The sequence below is a fragment of the Pelophylax lessonae genome, assembly GCF_965119305.1.
Source record: "Pelophylax lessonae genome assembly, chromosome: 6".
Lineage (NCBI taxonomy): Eukaryota > Metazoa > Chordata > Amphibia > Anura > Ranidae > Pelophylax > Pelophylax lessonae.
This window is the reverse complement of record NC_138773.1, coordinates 148,090,328-148,112,767: the sequence shown is the minus strand read 5'-3', so window position 1 is coordinate 148,112,767 and position 22,440 is coordinate 148,090,328. Positions and strand designations below refer to the sequence as shown.

The window sequence follows — 22,440 nt, the reverse complement described above, 5'->3', positions numbered from 1 at the left end:
CTTTTGGTTCTGAATTATTGGCATTATTTGTGCCTGATGCTAAAGTGTTGTTTACATTTTATTTTTGCCACTTCTTGTATACTGTAAAAACTTCAACACATTGAAGTATTTTTTGGAAAAAATTTAATAAAAGTTGAAATATTATATTAGAAGTTGTACTTTTTTTGATTAGCAAATGAATCCTTTGAATAACGTTACAAAAAATAACACCAGATTAAGCAAAAAAAATAAAATAAAAATAATCATTCGAGTAGTCGACTAAACCGGAAAAATAATCGCTAGATTAGTCGACAGACAAAATAATCGTTAGTTGCAGCCCTATTGAGGCGTGGAAGAGGACTCCAGTGGCAACCTGTGAAACTCTGGTGAACTCCATGCCCAAGAGGGTTAAGGCAGTGCTGGAAAAAAATGGTGGCCACACAAAATATTGACACTTTGGGCCAAATTTTGACATTTTCACTTAGGGGTGTATTTACTTTTGTTGCTAACGGTTTAGACATTAATGGCTGGGGTTGAGTTAATTTGAGGGGACAGCAAATTTACACTGTTATACAAGGTGTACACTCACTACTTTACATTGTAGCACAGTGTCATTTCTTCAGTGTTGTCACATGAAAAGATATAATAAAATATTTACAAAAACGTGAGGGGTGTACTCACTTGTGTGAGCTACTGTACCTATGACTAAAATGAGCAAAGGCAAAATTAAATCTAAATGTAAATAAAGGTTACAGGATTCTTACACTAAAAAGTGGATTTACCTAAGCAAACACTCTTTTATATTGACAATAGCCTTTCCCCATTCAAATATATGGCCACAGGTCAAGTTTTAAAGTTTACCAACTAAACTCTAGGACTATGGCAAAGCAATTGTTCCTTCACTGTGCTCAATCGTTCATGCAGTAGGACCTTCAAATAAACGGATTAGAGATCTTCATTACAAACACTTTGAGCAGCAAAGATTACATAGTTTTTATTTGCAGCAACCTGAAAAGCAGTAACAATTTAAAGTAGATGTAAATGGTAACTGAATTGGTTTGCTAAAAGTATTGTGTATAACAATTGCCATTTTTTCCCTCTAAGATACAATTTTACTTTTTCTTAAAAAAAAAAAAAAAAAAACTGCAGAACATGCAGCACAGGTGTGCTTGTAGTCTCCATCAGAAGCCAGCTTGACAACATCGGAAAGCTATTGAGACAGAGCTGTCATCCCAGAACAGAAAGTACATGCACAAGAACATTAATGGCATTAAGTTATTTTTTTAATGAAAGCTTCAGATTTAAAATGATTGAAAATAACTTTTTAGACATAATTAACATTCTAAAGTTTATATAGGATTTCCTTTATTGGGTTTAGATCTACTATAAAAAAAAAAAAAAAATCAGTCATCCCTTTTACATATACATTCCTCCTACTGTTTTCAGGCTGACTACAGCACAACAATTTAAACCTATCACTACACAAATGCAGGCCAAAAACATGTCCATGATAGAACAGGACAATATAGATTAACCCCAATTGGTGCATTTGTTAAAATTGTTGGAACAAAGATGAAACAGAGCTACTGGCTGTTTTTTGCAGGGTGTTCTCTGCAGAAGTAACATCTGGATTCTGGATCTTTCCTTGCTTCAGATGCCCCACTGTCTCTGTATAGCAGCAAGTTTTTTTAAGAATGTCTTAAAGTTTCTAGTCCTTTCATATAGTGAAACAAGCTTGATGTATCAATTGCAAACCTAACCCCCCCCCCCACACACACATAATAAAACCTTTAGGGCTCTTTCACACGGTCCGCTCCGTAGGCGGATCCGTGTTGCTCAGCAGGGATCGATCCGCGATCCCCGCTGAGCCGGGCGGATGACAGCTCCGTCTCCGCTTGCAGAGCGGAGAGGGAGGTGTCTCAGCCCCCGCTGCCCTCTATGGGGGATCGGATGAGAGCATACCGCTTGTCCGCTCTCATCAGATCCGCTCCGATTACTGAACGGATGGAAAAATAGGGTTTCCATCCGTCCAGATTTCACGCACAGGATCGGATGCGGGTGTCAGCGGAGGTGTCTCCGCTGACACCCGCTGCCCCATAGAGCTGCATGGAGGATCCGATCAGATCCGCCTAAAAAACTGACAGGCGGATCTGATCGGATCGCCCGTGTGAAAGAGCCCTTTCTCTGTGTATGTTAAATCTAAGTCAAACAACAAAAATATATTTATACAAAATTAAACAAAAAAGTTCAAGTTGTAAAACGTTATACATGTACTGCAATGTTCTGCTTCTTTTCCCAGTAAGAGCCAATGTTCCAGGTCAGATACGTGTATAATGCATTATAGTCTTAGCTTTAAACATGCTAAGAGAACAGTGCATGAGGTTTTAGGAAACAATATATTTTACTATAAAACCACAATAAAATGGATTATATACAAAACTGTTATCTGCATTTGGCTTCTGTACTGAATTTATCTAGCATATATTATGGTTTATTTGCGTTTTCTAAGTATTAAGTACATGATACTGTTAATTAAAGTGAAAGCAAAGGCAATCCAGGCGAGAATGAAGGAATAACCAAATGTGCCATTCTTAATGTCCAAGTTTAAGTGAAACTTCTCGTACATGGAAGAGTAAATTGCAGCAGCAATCATAACACAAAGACCTGTGGATAGAAATGAAACAATTAACTGACAGCCAAAAAAATATCTGGAGACATGCACATTTTCTGCCAATTAACTTGGACAAGGTAGTATTTGTATCAATAGGAGATCAACAGGGTTCAGATTTGCTCCACTTGCTCCCATTTCCCAGCTTTGTAACCACCAGCTTAAAATAAATTGCTTGCTTAGTTGAAATGGATAGGCATAATTTAGTACTGCTTTTGATTATACTCTATTGGATCACTTTGCTTGTGTGACCTGTATAATACTGTATATGACAATTCCCTCATTGCTCACTTAAAGCGTTTGATACCCCAACACTTTATATTCCTGATATGTGCCTGCTGTACCATGTATTTGTATTGCTTCATTTAGGTAAAATCACTGGTGATCCCGCCAGTCAAAAAATGACCACACTAAGCAGGAGTGTACACCGTGGTCAGTTCTCTATTTAGGGAACACCGTGTGCTCTCCTCCAATGATCAGACTTGTCTTGACATGCCCCAACTGCACAGTCCTTCACTGGGAAGCTCAGTGTGCTGCTGCCCCATTAAATAGTGCATTGAGGTCGGCTTGTACGTCTGCGACATCCTGTAAGGAAGTTATTCTACTGCGTAGCTTGGCGTCATGTGCAAAGACTAAAATAGTACTTTTATTCCAAACCCTATATCATTTATAAATTTATTAAAAAGTAAGGGTCCCAACACTGAACCTTGGGGTACACCACTGATAATCTTAGACCATTCAGAGTAAGACTCATTACCCACTGCCCTCTGAATTCTGCCTTTTAGCCAGTTTTCTATCTACAGATTTTTCCAAGCCTGTAGCCTTTACCTTACACATTAGCCATGTGTGTGGAACGGTATCAAATCCTTTTGTAAAATCCAAGTATACTATGTCCACAGCCACCCCTCTGTCCAAAGTTTTACTTCCCTCCTCATAAAAAGAAATCAGGTTTGACAACTTCTGTCTTTCATGAATCCATGCGGTCTGTTGCTTAAAATATTTTTTTCCAGCAAGAACTTATCTATGTGGTCTTGTTAAACTCTCCAGTATCTTCCCAACTTTAGAAGTTAAACCAACAGGTCTATAATTCCTTGATAAAGACTTTGATCCCTTTTTAAATATAGGAACCACATTGGCCCTACACCAATCCAGTGGTACCATTTCAGTCCTTAACGAGTACCTAAAAATTAGAAACAATGGCTTTGAAATTATCCTAATCTTTTAGGATGCGTAGGTGGATGCCATATGGTCCTGGTGCCTAATCCAGCTTTATTCTGTCTAAATATTTTTGGAAAATATCATCCCCATTATAGACATGAGCTCCCCCATGCTCCATTGAATACTCAGAGCTGAAGAAAGTATTTAATAAATTTGCTTTCTCTTTGTCCCCAGTCACCCACTCCAGATTATTTTGTAAAAGACCTACATGCTCGGAACTAACCTTTTTATTAATAGATTTGAAGAATTTTTTGGGAGTTTGTCCTATCTTTTGCAATCTGTTGTTCATTTTGAATTTTTGCGTCTTGATTTACTTTTTACATATTCGGTTATATTCTTCAACATTTAAAAATGATAGTTGTCCATGCCCATGGGAATATACAGTACTTTGCAGTGAGTTTGCAGTCAGTCTTTTTGAAGAATCCCCATTTCTGCTCAGCATAGTTCATTGATACAAATATATACTATATGTCCATCAGCATCAGGTCGGGTAAGCCATCAAGCTCTTTGAAAGGAAGAAACCACCTCTAGAAGAAAAAAGGCACTGGGCCTCAAAACACCCTTAGCCTTTCAATCTTTCCTGGATATCCCGTGTTGGTAGAAATGGGCACCATGGTTGGACACCCCTGGAGTCTGTGTGGACTTGTGCAGATGTGGCTACTGCAGGGCCCTGGTCAACCCAACATAACTCACGCTTGGTTAAGGTTTCTTGTACACTTAGTTGGGGATATACATGTGCAAGTATTGTGCCCATTTGTGAGGTATACTCTTTTCTTATTGGGTGATTGGATGTGTAATGCTACCGTGGAAAGCGTTTCTCTGTCACCAAATTATATTTGATTATCTGAACCTACCCCTCTCAGGTCCCCTGCCAGCGCCTATAGCTCTGCCTCTTCTGCACGGGCCCTCATTGCAAATCGTTTGCTATGGGTGCACTCGTGTGTGTACACTCCCGAGCCGGGATGTATGGCTCCTGCTGCCGTTAGAGCCTCTAGTCTAGAGAGACCAGGAATAGGAGCTGCAGCAGACGGGCACAACGCTGAATCGAGATCAGGCTCAGGCAAGTGTTTATGAAGGGTCTGAGGGAAGTGGCTATAGAAATTTTTTTTACCTAAAGAATGCATTGAGGTAAAAACACATTTTTCCTTAAGAACCGGTCATCAAAGGTGCTGATGGCACAAAAGGCAACCTTGCAAATAAAGCCAGCCATGCACAGATCAAAATGCAGCCTGTTAAGTAGGGACCAGCTGAATTTTGAATCAAGTATGGGCTAGCTAGTTGTACAAATCGATCAACTTATGTACAACCAGCCTGTCATTTTTTTCCCTGAACAATCAGTACCACCACCTATAGCCAGAAAAACTGATTGCATTCTGCAGCAGGAAAGGCTCCCTTGTGGCAGAATACAATAACTCAAAGGGAGGGATTCCCGCATCCACATTGAATGTGTGGATGGGCAAATCAGGTTTTTATCGTTTATTCTACAGGCTGAAGGGAAAAGATGAATCCTGTATGGCCAGCATAAGGATAATACTCCTTTATAGGTTCAAAGGGTGTTTTTTGAAGAGCCAACAGAATCCCAATTCCCTTGAGATCCCATGGAGTCCCTGGGCAACGTACAGGAGGAACAATGTGTACAACACCCTGCACAAAGGACTTCACTAAAGAGGGAGAGGCAAGCGTTCTCTATCCCACTGTGATGGTAGACTTTGCAAGAATTCCATTTCTCAGTGTAGGAGTGTAACAATAACCAGAGCTGATAAAGCCCAGATTCTGAGGGACAGGAGGCCTAAGAGCCAAGCCATTAAATCCAGTGACAATCTGGGGAGGGCTGACAGTTTCTGCCAGGAATCAGATGAGATTCGGGTACTGATGCCATTCTGACCTAATCCCACAGAGTCTCCAGCGCATCCACTACAAAGGCTAGAAAATCCATGGAACTAGAGATAAACCTGCTACAGTTGAACCTGGGGGCACGGATGTCCCATCATACCCCACCTGCAACCTTGAAGCAGCATGAATAGACCATTCACTGCAGCCCAGACATTGGTAACTGAGGAAATGTTCTATGCCTAGGACATGCACAGCGGACAAGGTCGGAATGTGAGGTTCTGCAAATTCCAGAATTATATCTGTTTATTCTAGAGCCTCAAGAATTCTGGTGCATTTCTGATGATGGATGCAAGCCACTGCGGTAGCATTGTCCAACTGAATCTTGGTGACAGAAGATGACCTTGCAGATGAGATGTGCAGCATTGAAGGGATAACCAAATTGCTGCCAAGTTCCAGAACACTGATCTGGAACCAAAACTCCTCTGATGACTACGTTCTTAAGGCTGGGTTCACACCGATGCAAATTTGATACGGGTTTCCCTGCATGACAGAACAGTGTGATCGGCTCTCAATTGAACCAGTTCACACAGCTCTGGGGCGGCCGCAGAGCGCATTGGGTAAGGATCTTGTGCATCTTTGGCTCCGCTTCAGGTACAAATTTGTACCAGATTTGAATCTGAAATTGTGAACAAGGATGCACTGGACCCCAGGCACAAACCAACGGCCACATCAGTTTGAACCTGGCCTTATATTGTGAGGACATCTAGGACTCCTCCCCAGCCCAATAGGCTTGCATCTGTTGTGTGCATCTCCCCAAATCATTAGGAGGAAGGTAATTCCCGATTCCAGTGACAAATTTGTGACAAGCCGAGTCTTGCTGGTCAGGGGTATGAGATGATCCAGATCGAACCCTCTTTGTCCCACACTGCCAGAAAGTTGAGAAGCAGAAGATTGAGAGATATGGGGCACATGGAGCTGCCTTAGGCGACACCATTAGGCCTAAGACCTTCATGCAAAAAAAACAAACAAAGAATGGGAGTAGAGATGCCCCTTTGGCTTTGGGGATGTTGAAAAGGTTTGAATAGAAAATCTTGAAACCTTTTTTTTCTGGACAATGGCTATCAACCCTTTAGAGAACAGCTGCACTGGGGACATAGGCAGTTTGACAACTTAAGGCAGGGTGGCCCCTAAATACAATGTCTACACTCAAAACGTTTGAAATGATCAGATGGCCTTGAAGGTCAACAGATGTCCCCCACTCTGACAAATAGGGGGTGCACCTTTAATTGTGAGGGGTACTTGCTCATGGAGTTAAAGAAAAAAAAAAGCTGGGTGCTGTTCCTATAAGTGTTCCTTCAACATCCCTACATACACATGAGATGCATACACGTATATAACCCTATCCGGACAGTGATAGGCTATCACAGTGATCAGGAACCGGTCCTCCTGATTGTTAGTACAATACCCAGAGCCATCAGTGAAAACTCAGGCTCTGTGCTGGGAGTGTGCACTCTCAGCACACAGTAGCACATACATGCAGCCCGGCAGATATCAATCCATTTCCAGGAGGAGAGATTTATGCGTACACTAAGCGGGAAGGGGTTAATAAATTGTTCAGAGACAATACAGAGGAAGGGTCAACCCCTGATGTTGTTAAAGATGGCTCTTAAGGTGGTCTTCAGGACAAGGTTTTACTAGAAGGGTACTAGGCGGCGGCTCTGTACCTGAAAAGTATTCTGTGGCTGACAACATATTACATTATATAGGTACCTAGGGCACCTTAATCTGCCACCTTGGACAAAAGACAATACATGCCACCCCTCATACTCAGCAGGGTCAAGATGCAGCTTCAGTGCCAAAACCGAGATAAGCTGACGAAAGCTGCAAATTCAGCCTCTTTTGGCACTGCAATACTGAAGAAACTAGATAAAAAAAAAACTGATACAAACCTAAAAAAAAAAACGAAAAAAAAAAAAAAAATAACTCTCCTCTTAGCGAAGAGAAGGTCTGTTCTGGGTCACTAGCAAAACAAACTTGTGCCTAATCTCCTGAAGGCATTGACATAACCCAGAGCAGGGCTCAAAATTTCAAGTCATGAGCTACTAGCCAGGCCTTAAGAGTTACTCTGCACCAGTTGACTTACCCAATCCCTACACTGCCCTGCCCCTAACCATGCCCTCATAAATTATCTCATGAAATGATACTCCTAAATATTTTATGCATAATTAAGTTACAAAAATAAATAACTTTATCACTGCCCATCAGGGCAGCCTCATTAGTGCCCATCAGTGCAGCATCTCAGAGCAACTTATTAGTTCCCATAAGTGCAGCCTCATCAGTGCCCATCAATACAGCCCCCTCAATGCCGCCTCATCAGTGCCCATCAATGCCCACCAATGCAGCTTCACCAGTGCCCACCAATGCAGCTTCACCAGTGCCCACCAATGCAGCTTCACCAGTGCCCACCAATGCAGCCTCACCAGTGCCCACCAATGCAGCCTCACCAGTCCCCACCAATGCAGCCTCACCAGTCCCCACCAATGCAGCCTCACCAGTCCCCACCAATGCAGCCTCACCAGTCCCCACCAATGCAGCCTCACCAGTCCCCACCAATGCAGCCTCACCAGTCCCCACCAATGCAGCCTCACCAGTCCCCATCAATGCAGCCTCACCAGTCCCCATCAATGCAGCCTCACCAGTCCCCATCAATGCAGCCTCACCAGTCCCCATCAATGCAGCCTCACCAGTGCCCATCAATGCAGCCTCACCAGTGCCCATCAATGCAGCCTCACCAGTGCGCATCAATGCAGCCTCACCAGTGCGCATCAATGCAGCCTCACCAGTGCGCATCAATGCAGCCTCACCAGTGCGCATCAATGCAGCCTCACCAGTCCCTGTGAATGCAGCCTCACCAGTGCCCCTCAATGCAGCCTGATCAGTGCCCATCAATGCAGCCTATTTAGTGCCCATTAATGCAGCCTCACCAATATTCATCAAGTCAGCCTGATCAGTGGCCATCAATGCAGCCCCAATGCAGTGCAGTGGAATTGGAGGCATAGGTATGATAGATTTGGGGGGGGGGGGTGGAATTGGAGGCATAAGTATGATTGAGACCTATGCCTCCAATTCTACCCTCCCCCCCAATCCATTATACCTATTCCTCCAATTAACCCTCCCCCCAAATCCAGCATATCTATGCTATTAAACCCCCCCCCCTTTACTCCCAGCACACATATTGTTTAATCCCCCATTCAATGCCTCTGACACCCTCAAGCACATGCACTGCTTCCAATCACAGCACAATGTCAGTTACCATTCCTCTGCAGCCACGGGGGTCAGGCATCCGTGCACACTGAGGACGGGCTGAAAGGGTTTGAGCCTGCCCGCTTAGGACAGCCTTGAGACATGCAGAGCCCCACTCCTTAGATGTGCAACAGGAGGGAGGTGGAGAGGGACGGACCCATTTGGCTGACTGTTCCTATCAAAATGCCCGTGCTGCAAGCCTGCGCGGGGGGCGGAGATATGCAGCAGTACCATAGGTAGGTGGAGAGGGGCGATCCCAAGCGGCTGACTGACTGAAATTCCTGTGCTGTGAGCCTATGCGGGAGGCGGGGATGTGTTGCAGGAGGGAGTTGGATTGGGGAGGTCCCAGGTGGCTGACTGCTCCTGTTGAAAAGCCTGCACTGCGAGCCTGTGTGGGGGGCAGTCCCAGGCGGCTGTACAGTTCATATTGAAGTGCCCGCGCTGCGAGCCTGTGTGCGGGGGTGGGGGGCAGGGCACTGGTTATACATTCCCGGGACAGCACAGCCTTGTCCATACTCGCAAACCTCATATTTCAACTCGCCAAATGCGAGCAGGCGACCTTTTTAGGGCTGACCCAGTGTATTGTATTTGACTACTCATCCTGTGTAATTTTAGGCTTAATAAATAAGTCTTACTATGCTAAAAAGGTTTAGTTCCCTAAAACAAGGAAAAGAGAATAAATCTATAGACAGACACACACTATTTACTTACATGACAACATCTGGATGATAGCAGTGAACACAAATCGCTCTCCTTGTTTCAGCCGGAACAGTTGAAGACCAAAGCTCAGAAGTCCTATACAGCAAAGTATGGTCGAAAGGATCATTGTAGCTTGAATAGCCTGAATAGCCTGAAAATCTGAAAGAAATGTTTACTTAAAATTAGCGCTCTTACATCTAGCAGACTTATAACTTCATAAAGACAAAACAAACATCTTAAGATCAAATCACTTTTTTTTCCTTAAATCCCAAATAAACTATAAACCCAACATCTCGCCAAAAATTGGGATTTTCGACTTACTGTAAAATCCATTTCTCTGATGTTCATGGACAGACACAGCTCCTTATCTTCTTGACCATTGGGTTATACTGCCCCCTACAGGAGTAGTCCCAGGGGGTATACTCCCACTCTCCGCTATTGGCACTCAGTTTTGAAACAAGCAGTGCCAACTCCACAGAGGGGTGGGTGCTGTGTCCGTCAATGAACGTCAGAGAAATGGATTTTACGGTAAGTCAAAAATCCCATTTTCTTTCGTTCATTGATGGACACAGCTCCTTATCTTCTTGACCATTGGGACGTCCCAAAGCAGTGTCAAACATGAGGGGTGGGAACAGAAAGAAAAAATTCTCAAGGCTAAACAGTAAACCAGGTAACATGGAGCTCAAAACAAACTGGAGCTCACCTGAAAAAACAATACACCCTTCAAGAGGACCAGGTCCTCTAAACAGCAGCCTGCAGCCAAAAGAAGCATCCGCAGATGCCAACACATCCACCTTATAAAAAACTTGTGTGCACAGACGACCAGGTGGCCACCTTGCAAACCTGCAGCACTGATGTATAATGACGGAAGGCCCAGGAGGCACTAAGCGCCCGAGTGCGTCTAAACAGGGAAAGGAGGAACCTGACACCTAATGGAATAGGCCTGAATCACTGCTCGTCTGATCCATCTGGAGATGGACAACAGAAGTGGCCAAACCTTTCCGAGGTCCATCCATGAGTACAAATGGCGAGTTTGACTTCCTAAAAGTCTCGGTAGCTGCCAGGTACACCCTGATTGCACGAATCACATCCAGGGAATGCAAGGCAATTTCCTTAGGATGTTTAGGCCTGGGACATAGGAAAGGCAACACAATGTCTCCATCCAAATGGAAATCAGAGATGACCTTTGGAAGGACTGACAGACAGGGACGAAGAACCACCTTATCTCTGAACCACCAGGTAAGGTGGACAAGACAAAGCCCCCCCCCCCCCCCAAAAGGGGGAACCCCAAAAGCCTCTCACTACGCAATGTACGTCTTCCAAGTTCGATGGTAGGTATTCCTAGAGGTCGATTTTCAAGCCTTTAATCCTTCAGCACTTGGCTTTCAACAGCCAAGCTGGTATAGACTGCAACTGTAAAGCAGAACGGAAGATTGGCACTTGGGACAGCAGACCTTCCCTGAGAGAAAGTCTCCAAGGAGCATCAGTGACCAGCCATACCTGATCGGCGTACCAAGACCGATGAGGCCACTAGAATACGTCTGTGGTGTTGGCCAAAGGATCCCGAGACCGTGCCACAAACCTCTGTACCTGCCTTGAAATGTGTACAGGAGAGAGGGCTGGAAAAATCGGTCTGCCCACCTTAAAATGCCGGCTACTTCCCAAGCCACCAGGACACTTCTTGTGCCCCCTTGGTGATTGACATAGAACACGGCCTTGGCAAAGTCCGATTTAATCCATACCGGACACCCCTGAAGAAGAATTGTCCAGACAAAAAGTCTGATCGCTTGGATGTAAGAAAAGTAGGGATGGTGGCGCTGCCTATTGTTAAAACAAGGGAATTGGTGCTGGTAAAGAAATGTGTAAATTGTTGCTCATAAATATGAAGTGACACTTCATATTTATGAGCAACAATTTACACATTTCTTTACCAGCACCAATACCCTTGTTTTAACAATAGGCAGCGCCACCATCCCTACTTTTCTTACATTCATGGTATAGCCTTCGGACTATCATTCAGGGAGGCTGCAGCCTATTCACACTTATTCTCATTTATTTATTTATCATTCATTTACACTTTAGGACCACACATCTACCCTCCCTTCCAAATAGACCATTAGCGCGGTAGTTTTACATCTGATCGCTTGGAGTTCCAGTACATTAATCTGCAGTCTTCCAGAGTCCAGACCCCCTGAGCACAATCTGTGCTGAGGACACCTCCCCACCCGGACAGGCTGGCATCCGTGGTGATAACCGTCCAGTAAAGGGGAAGAAAAGATGTCCCCTGTCAAAGTGCCGGAGAACTAAGCCACCTCTAGAGACCATGGATTCTTGTCCCATTTCACCAGAATCTTTTTCCAGAGATCTCGTGTGGAACTGTGCAAATGGAACCACCTCGAAGGTAGACACCATCAGGCCCAGCACCCACATGCAAGCCCAGAGGCATGATCGTGAGCTGGACAACAGAAGCTGAATTGCCTCCTGCAACGTCTGGAATTGTTCCAGAGGAAGAAACACTCTGGCTGAAGCCGAGTCCAGAGTAAGACCCAGATAGTCCAGTTTTGTGGATGGAACCAGAGCAGTCTTCTGAAGGTTCAGAATACAACCAAACTCTCTCAGAGTTCGCAGAGTAATCTCCAAGTTGTCCATCGGAGCAGTTGGATGCTTCACTCACAGAAGATCGTCCAGGTACCCCAGTACCGCGATCCCCCACTGACGCAACAATGCTAGCACCGGGGCCAACACTTTTGGGAAGACCCGAGGAGTGGAGGCGGGACCAAAGGGTAACGCCACAAACTGATAATGCTCCTCACTCATGGCAGAGTGGAGGAAGCGCTGGTGACTAGCACATATTGGAATGTGAAGGTAGGCATCCTTGATGTCACTAGAAGCAAGAAAATCCCCCTGATGTAGGGACACCACTACCATGCGAATGGACTCCATTCCGAACGTCTGTACCCGTGTAAAGCAGTTTAGCGCCTTGAGGTCCAGGATTGGACGTACCTTGCCTTCCTTCCCGGGAACTGTAAAGAGGTTTGTGTAAAACCCCTGAAAATGTTCCGAAGTCAGAACCTAAACAATCACCCCCTTAAGACAATAAGTCTTGCACTGCCCAAAGAAACCCTTTAAGTGATCTGGGGACATGTGCAGGTTGGAAGGCAAGAACCTTTCCGGAGGATAAGACCGAAACTCGATCTTGTGGTCGGACCAAATTACTTTCTAGACCCACTTGTCCTGTACCAGGGAGGTCCATGGATCCTGAAACCAGCGAAGACGCCCCCCCACCCCAGATAAAGATGAGGGCGCCCCTTCATGCAGAGGAAGCCTTGTCCGCAGGTCTGGAAATAGCCCGCTCCTAGCTTGCCAGACCAGGTCCTATTGGAACCTCCGGCAGAGGCCCTTAAGGGCTTTGATCCCTTGTCTTGAGACCCATAGGGACGAAAAGGCCTCTTATGAGGCGAGAAGACTGGCCCACGTCAACGACGGGGCTCCTTGTCCTTGGTAGCCTGCGGAAGAAGAGTACTGCCCCCCCCCCCTATGAGACCCTTAATGAGGTCATCCAAGGAAGCTCCAAAAAGGTGATCCCCTGCAAGGGAGAGATCAGAAAAGGCCTTCTGGTCAGCAGACCAGCATTTCAGCCAGATAATACGCGGAAAGGACCACTGCTGATAGACAGCCTAGAATCAAAAGAGCCACGTCCAAAGAGGCATCGCAGATAAACTGTAGCCCCTGGACCAACTGATCCGCCAGCTCCACAAAGGCGGGGGGGGGGGGGGTAACTGCCTAAGCGCTGAACCAGCCACAGTAAACATATGGTGGTCCAGAGCCTCCGCCCTCCTATCAGCTGGATCTTTAAAGGACAGAGACTCCTCAACCGGAATTAAGGTAGCTTTATTTAACCTGGAAACCGCCGAGTCCACTACAGGTGGGACCGTACACTTTTTAACCACTTCAGCTCTGGAAGGTTTTAACCACTTCAGCTCTGGAAGGTTTTACCCCCTTAGTGACCAGGCCATTTTTTGCGATTCGACACTGAAACACGACCCAAATACAATTGATGTCCTTTTTTTCCCCACAAATAGAGCTTTATTTTGGTGGTATTTGATCATCTCTGCGTTTTTTTAGATTTTGCGCTATAAACAAAAAAAAAACAAACAAAAAAAAAAAAAAAAGCGACAATTTTGAAAGAAATCTCAATATTTACTTTCCGCTATAAAACCTTCCCAATAAAAAATAAATAAATAAAAAATAAAATTTTTATCAGTTTAGGCCAATTCATTTTCTGCTACATATTTTTGGTAAAAGTAGTAATGGCAGCGATCAGCTATTTTTAGCGGGACAGCAACATTGTGGCAGAAAGACTGGACCCTTAACTGACATTTTTGACACTTTTTGGGGACCAGTGATATGAATACAGTAATCAGTGCTAAATAATATGCACGGTCACTGTATAAATGACACTGGCAGGGAAGAGGTTAACATTGGGGGTGATCAAATGGGTTAATGTATGCCTAATAGTGATTATTATCCTGTTTAATTTATTCATAAACGACCTAGAGGAGGGGATATCCAGCACAATCTCGGTATTTGCAGATGATACTAAACTAAGCATGCCAATATCTTCTATGCAGGATGTGGAAACCTTACAAGCGGACCTGAACAAAATAATGGGGTGGGCAACTAAATGGCAGATGAGGTTTAATGTTGAAAAATGTCCAGTAATGCACTTGGGCAGACACACAAACGCAAGCTACTCACTAGGGGGGGAACCTCTGGGTGAATCCAAGATGTCCACTAGTACCCCCAGGTCCTTTTCCAACAGGCTTGGCAGTGGCATGCAATGCCCAAGCCGCTGCAAGCAAAGCCAACAAAATACTGGCATGTATAAAAAAGGCGATCTGTTTTTTTTTGATCTGGGGTTTATTGCCTTCCGGTACTGCTTGCTACAAACTGGAGCTAGGGTGGCGACTGTCAGAGGACTCAGAAAATAATTTTATGGTAAGTTCTTACAAAAATTATATTTTCTCTTACATCCATCCATTTAGCCTTCACTATTGGGCAGTCCCAAAGCAGTGCAGGTGTGAGGGGTGGGAAGACGCAACCAACTTAAGAGAAAAAAAAAAAAAAAAAAAAAGAGGGTATCCCCAATTGTTTGGGACTGTAAATGCCACTGAACACTAACAGCAACAGCGGAGTAAAATAATCAAAACTTTATTATATATAAAGGACATACAAATACAGTAAACCCCCCTCCATTGCGGGGGTTACGTTCCAGACCCAGCCGCGAAAAGTGAAATTCCGCGAAATAGAAAAACCCCAATAAAATGCATTGTAGGCATGATTTTTTTACTGTCACTGTACGTGTAGAAGCATTTTAAAGAGGAAGTAAACCCTCCTCTACAACTTGTACCTATAGGCAAGCCTATGATAAGGCTTACCTATAGGTACTGTAAATATCTCCTAAACATGTACCGTTTAGGAGATATTTACCTTACATGTCGCCAGTGACGTCACTGGCGCATGCGCTCTGAAGGAACGGCCGATCGTGCCGTTCCTTCAGAGCCCCGTGCCGTGACTGTCGGCTCCCGCGCGCGTGCGCGGGAGTGACGTCACCGCGGCTCCGGCCAATCAGATGGCCGGATGCCGCGATCCCGGAAGACGGGCGACTAGACATGTCGCCCGTCATTGAGGTGAGTGAGCGGCACGGCGGGGGCTCGTTCTGAGGTAAGTATTGCATAATGAGCTAACATGCGATGCATACTAGCTCATTATGTCTTTCTTTTGCAGGGTGTAAGAAAAAAAAAAAAAAATTATATGAGTTTACAACCTCTTTAAGGTCTTTAAACACTTTTAAAACAATAGAAACTCATTTAAACACATAAAAGATACTTAGAGACAGAGCAAGAGCTATGAAAAACACAAAAATCTTTCATTTTTAATGATTTATATAGTAAAATAACATTACAAAAAAAAATGCGAATTACCGGGACCGCAAAAACTGAACCGCGATGTAGCAGGGGATTACTGTAACTGTACATTCAGTTTGTGACCGATGACAAAAACTCATTAAAATTGCATGCAAAGACAGATCACTCTCAACATCAACATGGAAGACACTCAGGTACATATGGCGAGGTGAACCGGAAAGGACCCTACGCGTGTCGGGTAAATACCCTTCTTCAGGGGCTCAACCAAAGTTCCGAACACACAATATGCCATAAGGGTCTTCATGAGAAGTGGGATGAGCTGTCAGTTAAAACGGTAATATATACACCGATGAGGAGGAATGCCTGGTTTCCAATACACCCAAGTTGCTAGGCAAGTGTAAGAAAAGATAAAGGGTATCGGCCGTGCCAGGGGCCCATAGGTGCCACAATGAACCAAAATGGTCCAATGAGGACAGCTCCAGTAGGGTCCTTACTGAGTTGTATAAGGGAGTATTATAAACCTGGAATAGGTTAGTAATTGCATGGCAGATGGTCATGCGATGTGGGATAGGAGTATCGATCCAATATATGAAGTATTAGAGTATGGGTGTCTGTCACCTCGTGTTGGAAAAGGCAGCTTAGGTGTATTGGAAACCAGGCATTCCTCGTCATCGGTATATATTACCGTTTTAACTGACAGCTCATCCCACTTTCCTTTGAAGACTCTTATGGCATATTGCATGTTCGGAACGTTGGTTGAGCCCCTGAAGAAGGGCATTTACCCGACACGTGTAGGGTCCTTTTCGGTTCACCTCACCATATGTACCCGAGTGTCTTCCATGTTGATGTTGAGAGTGATCTGTCTTTGCATACAATTTTAATGAGTTTTTGTCATCAGTCAAACTGAATGTACAGTTATTTGTATGTCCTTTATATATAATAAAGTTTTGATTATTTTACTCCACTGTTGTGGCATTTACAGTCCCAAACATTTGGGGATACCCTCTTTTTTCTCTACTAACCGGGATGATGGCCACTGACACTAGGTACTAGGCGATGGGATTACATTTTTCAACCAACTTAAAAGGCAACGAAAAAACACCCCAATAAAGAGACAGAAAAAAACACGTCTCTGCAAACAACCGCCGCACTCAAAACCATGCGGCCAAAAAGGAAGCATCCGAGGATGCCAGTACATCAATTTTGCAGAATTTTGTGACAGTGTGCACAGGCGACCAGGTCGCCGCATTGCACACCTGAGCCACAGAAACCGGATGGCGAAGAACCCAAGAGGCACCGACGACTCTAGTAGAATGGGCCTTTACAGGGAAAGAAGGAGCCTAACCCTTGATGGAATAGGCCTGAACAATCGTCTGTCTGATCCACTTCGAAGTAGTCGCCGCGGACGCAGCCGAGCCCTTCCGAGGTCCCTCAGGAAGAACAAGCAGGGAATCAGACTTCCGAAGAGAGTCCGTGGCAAAAGGGTAGACCCTGATCGCCCGGACCACATCCAAGGGATGCAAAGCCACCTCCTTGGGATGCCTGGGCTGCGCACAAAGCGAAGACAACATGATATCCTCATTGAGGTGGAAAGACGAGACCACCTCGCGAACAAAAGATCGATTGGGTCGCAGAACCACTACATTCCCATGAAATCACCAGATAAGGAGAAAGGCAAGACAAAGCCGCCAGTTCAGACACTCTGCGAGCAGACGTGATAGCTACCAGAATAGCAACTTTCTGGAACACAGGCAGAGGAATCTCTCTGATGTTCTCAAAGGGAGATCGTTGTAACACAGACAACACCAAATTCAGGTCCCAGGGAGCCTTCCTCGGGGGAGCCAGATACCGCTCCCCTTGGATAAAAGTGAATCAAAGAATAGGTCACCAAGGGACGCTGGATAAGGACAGCTAAGGCCGACAACAGACCCTTTATCGTGGTCAGCGCCAAACGCTGATCCACCCCTTCCTGCAGGAAGGCCAAAACCTTTGCTACCGAAAAGGAGTGAGGATGGAAACCATGCGACTCGCACCCGGCAATATACGCTTTCCAGGTGCGATTACAAATCTTTCTAGAAGAAGCTTTATGAGCCTTCAACAAGGTAGGGATGACTGCATGCGGAAGACCCCTATCACTCAAGACCTGGCTTACAACAGCCATGCCGTTAAAGCCAGAGACTGTAAAGCAGGAAGGGAGGCTCGATGACCATTTGAACGATGTCCGCGTACCAGGACCAACGTGACCAGTTTGGGGTCACCAGAATGACCTGTATCAGTTCCGACGCCAACCTGCAGAGGAACCCGGACAACAGTTGAATCGGAGGGAAGGCATACATCAGCCGATACTGGTGCCAAGGCACCACTAACGCATCCATGGAGTCTGCCAGAGGATCGCGGCCAGAGGATCGCGGGTTCTGGCCACGAACCATCTCACCTTTTTGTTGAGACGGGACACAAACAGATCCCCGTCTGGAGTACCCCACCGGGGACACAGGAGGTGAAAAACACCTCCGGATGAAGGGACCAGTCTCCCTAGTCCGCCTGCCAGTTCTCCACACCCGTAAGGCGAACCGCCGAAATCGCTGGAACGTGCGATTCGGCCCAAGACAGGATCCCGGCCACTTCCTTTGCCGCCCGGGCATGCTCGGTGCCCCCTTGGCGATTGATATAAGCCACAGCCGTGAGACGTTGCCCGTCTGTACCCGAACCAGACACCCCTGAAGTCGAGATGACCAACCAACAGACAAAGCTTGATTGCTCGGAGCTCCAAAACGTTTATTGGCAAGGAAGCCTCCTCTGCCGACCAGTTCCCTTGGGCACAAAGCGTGCCCAGAAACTCCTCCCCAGCCTGACACAGGCTGCCATCCGTGGTGAGCACCGTCCACAGCAGAGGCCGGAAGGACTGGCCCTGTGTCAGGGTTGGCTACCCAAGCCACCACAAAAGATCCGACCGCACTTGGTGGCTCAGAGAAAACCTTGCTTTCCAAAGACTGAGGTGTTCTGTCCCACCTGGTCAGGATCTCCGCTTGCAGAGTCCTTGTGTGAAGCTGAGCAAATAGGACGGCTTCGAAAGCCAAAACCATCAGACCCAGAGACCGCATACAGGTCCGCAAGGAGGAGAGATAGTTGTCCCTGAGGGACCGGATCTCATCCTGCAGGGTCTGGAGTTTGTCCTCCGGAAGGAAAGACTCGTGCCTGACCCGAGTTCAGAACCATCCCCAGGTACTGAAGATGAACTGAAGGAGTCAGTGCCGACTTCTGAAAATTGATGGTCCACCCGAACTCCTGGAGTTTCTGAATCGTCACGGCCAGATTGCACGCCAAAATTGCACACGAGCTCAACCTTAACCATAGGTCGTCCAGATAACCGAGCAACGCAATCCCCTTTAAAAACGCAGTAAAGCCAGAACCAAAAGTCAAAACCTTGGTGAAAACCCTGGGAGCCGAAGCGAGACTGAAGGGTAACACCACAAACAGGCAATGCTCCCCTGCCCCCACGAAGCGGAGATAGCGCTGATGACCCTCGTAGTTAGGGATGCACAGACACGCATCCTTCAAGTCGATGGAGGCCAGGAAGTCTGGACTCAACGATGCCACTACCGACCTGACGGATTCCATCTGGAACTTCTGCACCCGCACAAAGCGGTTCAGAGACTGCAAGTCCAGAATCGGACGCACTTTGCCCTCTTTCCTGGGCACCGTGAACAGGTTGGAATAAAAAAAAAAAAAAGAGAAAACCGTCCCATGAAGGCACAATGTCTTCTTGGGCGAGCAGATCTTGCACTGCCCCCATGAGATCTCCGAGAGGACTGGGAGTCAGCTGGAGATTGGACGGGAAGAGCCTGTCTGTAGGACGAGATCGAAACTCGATCTTGTATCCTGAACTTATCAGCTTGTGAACCCACCTGTCCCGAATGCTGGACAACCAGGGTTCCTGAAAGCAACGCAGAGGGGTGAGGGCATCCCTCCAGGAAGAGGTGGACTGGGCCGTCGAGCCAGGCTGACCGGCCTTAGGCTTACCCGACCACGGATTCTTGTAACCACAGGAGGGCTTCAAAAAGACTTGCCCCGGTCCTGCGCGCCAAAGGCAACGAAAGGACCCACGCTGAGCTTTGAAGGAAAGCCCCCGCCTAGCACGGGAGTTCTTACCCTTAGTGACCTGGGGCAACAGAGTACTCTCTCCCCCCCCCCCCCGTAAGCCCCTTAATCAACTCATCCAGAGTGTCCCCAAAAAGACGACTCCCCATAAGGAACATCAAACACCGTCTTTTTGGAAGCGTGGTCAGCTGACCAGCTGACCCCGACCGCAGACAATCGAGCTAACGGAACCTCATCCAAGGCCGTGTCACACATGCACATACCAGTCTGGGTAATCTGATCCACCATGTCAAGGGCAGTCAGAGAGGCCGACTGCCACCCGGGTGCTTCAAAGCACCTTGGACCACGCAGTGAGCCTGAGAGGCCATCACAGAGACAAAACACAGGTTTTAGCAGGGAGCCATCAGGGCGCCTATCAGCTGGATGTGTGACACCAGGGAGTTCTCCATCGGCATCAAGGTGATATATTCAGCCTAGAGACCGTAAGGTCCCCTTCGGGGGAAACCATCCAACGTTTAGCCCCAGCCTCCAAAATGGGATCGCGGTGGTGAAACCGCTTAGGCACCACCAGCATATGTTTTATGCAATGCCACTGGTCGTTCACAATTGTGTGAAAACTCCTCAGGGCAGGAAAAAAACATGACCCGTTTCCTGGGCCCTTCGGAACCAGAAAGCCGCTTACTTGACTGAGATGCTCATTGTCAAGATATTAAGTCTACTTTATGGCGCTAATGAGGGCCTTCATTGCAGCGCGTTCTGCGCCACCGAGGAGGAAGGTTCCTGCTCCACCCCCTCAGAAGCTGACAACAAGGACCCCTCCAGGGGGACGTTGTCCGTGGCAACCAAATTCAGGCTCTGAGTCAGAGAACTGGGAGGGCATAGGCCGTTGGTTTGGAGGAGCTTTCTGACAGCAGCAGACCCACTTTTGGACGCAAAAAAGAAAAAAGCACAAGATCAGCAGATGAGGCCATGGAAGAGGTTTCAGGAATACACGAAGCCCCCCAACAGGCCTGGGGGGAAATTGTGAGCTTGGGAGTTCAGAATGCCAATATAAAATTAATGGGACGCTGGCCCTTTCAATCGGCGGTTCCCGCGGAACTTCACCACAGCCTGCAATATTTGAAAGAGCCCCTTCAGACAATGCAGAATCCACAAGAAACAGTTTTGGCAGAAAAATGCCCTTGGCATTAGTAAAAATCCCCCCCCCCACAGTGTCAGTAACTGTCACACGTTGCTCAGTGAGAAAATGGAAGGAAAGGAGGAAGTGACCTCACGTCCCTAGAGACCTAGCCCATGAGCCAAAACAAAATGTTGCCTAATGAAACTCAATGCAAAAAAAAAAATCACCGGCAAGATGGCCCCTGCCCTTAACAGGCGTGTGCCCTTAGCCAAGATGGCGTTTGATTAGCGCCAGGACAGGTCTTAAAATGGCTGCTGCCCTCACACACAGATCAGCCACTGCCCACATCCAAAATGGAGGCCGTGCTAAATGGCGCCAAATAAAGCATATACATGCGGTCTGGCCACCACAGGGGACCCCAGGGAGACCGCCACACAGCTATGGCGCCCCCCAGGTACCACAAGTACCCCACACAGCGCCCTCAGCAGGGCCAGGGAGGGAAATACACCAAGCTGGCCCGTTTCCTGAGACCCCACAGAGACCTCCAGCCCTGCCATCCCCCAAGAGTGGGCCCACAAACCCCCCTTAAATATCCTAGTCCCAGGGACAAGGGGGTATCAGTACTCACCAGTCCAGGAAAGCGGGCACTGCTCTGTACGGGAGACTTCCCACCCTAAGTGGGGGTGCCGTCAGCCAAGGAGGGATGCTAGCAACACGCAGGCGTTCCGGAGTTGAGACACCCTCGGCGAAGACGCAGCTCTGCAGGCTCGTCCCCATTCCAAGGGACACTGTCATTGCAAGGCCTGGGCGCACCAGTACCCTGCGACGCTCGTTGGCAGGCTGGGACTCCATAAGGATCTATATTACCCAGTGTGAGGCCCAGCTCTGCAGTCACTTGTAGTCCTCCAGGAAAATGTCCCTGACTAACTAGTGATGGTGAGAGAAATAAAAACTGATTTTCAGAAGATGAAAAACACATTGTGGGAAAAAAACAAATAAAAACCGAGACGCTAGGTCCCGGCCAGGAAGAGCTAGCCTACTCCTAACGCTAGGCAGCATAAAACTGAGGACCAGTGGTAACTGGATCAGGATAATGGCTGGGGTCAGCCCCCTAGGTGTGGCTAAGTATAGAAAAGTTTTTTTTAGAACATTTCTAACTGTCTAGCTTACTCCTGCAGAGGGCGCCATTACCCAAGGCTAATAAATGGATGGGCGGCGACTGTCAAAGGAAGCAAGAGAAAAAGGAGAAACTTTTGCTGCAGGGGATTCCTGAACTCTTACTTGTATCTTAGTGGAACAGTCTAGGAAAAAATCAGTGGGCCAATCACACAAGCAGGAAATGAGATCCCTAGGGGACGTTCTGTGCTCTATGTACAGAACGCCTCCAGGTAGCCACATTGCATTTTACAGAAAATTACAGCTGTGCAGATTTAAAAAGGAAAGGTATTTTTATGACCTTCAATTACAATAGTACTTGTGTTGCAATTGTATACACTATATTTCTTTTATTTGCTATATTTTTCTAATGAAAAAGTGGAGTTACATAGTTGGTAAGGTTAAATAAAGATACCAGTCCATCCAGTTCACCCTGTGGT

The 22,440-nt window shown here is 46.6% G+C and overlaps 1 protein-coding gene across 3 annotated transcripts in view; it reads right to left on the bottom strand.

Annotated features, from left to right (window-relative positions):
• Positions 1-22,440, bottom strand: part of EMP2 (epithelial membrane protein 2) — a 594,685-nt gene that overhangs the window by 522,623 nt on the left and 49,622 nt on the right. For 2 of the 3 annotated variants that reach the window (XM_082260705.1, XM_082260706.1), the window contains exons 3-4: positions 9,713-9,859; positions 2,445-2,643 (exon numbers count right to left, since the gene is read on the bottom strand). In XM_082260705.1, coding sequence (XP_082116831.1) covers positions 2,471-2,643; positions 9,713-9,859 — 320 coding nt within the window. In that variant the 3' untranslated portion in view covers positions 2,445-2,470. Of the gene's footprint in view, positions 1-2,237; positions 2,644-9,712; positions 9,860-22,440 lie in introns of those variants that run through there. The other variant, XM_082260704.1, reaches the window with a different exon arrangement.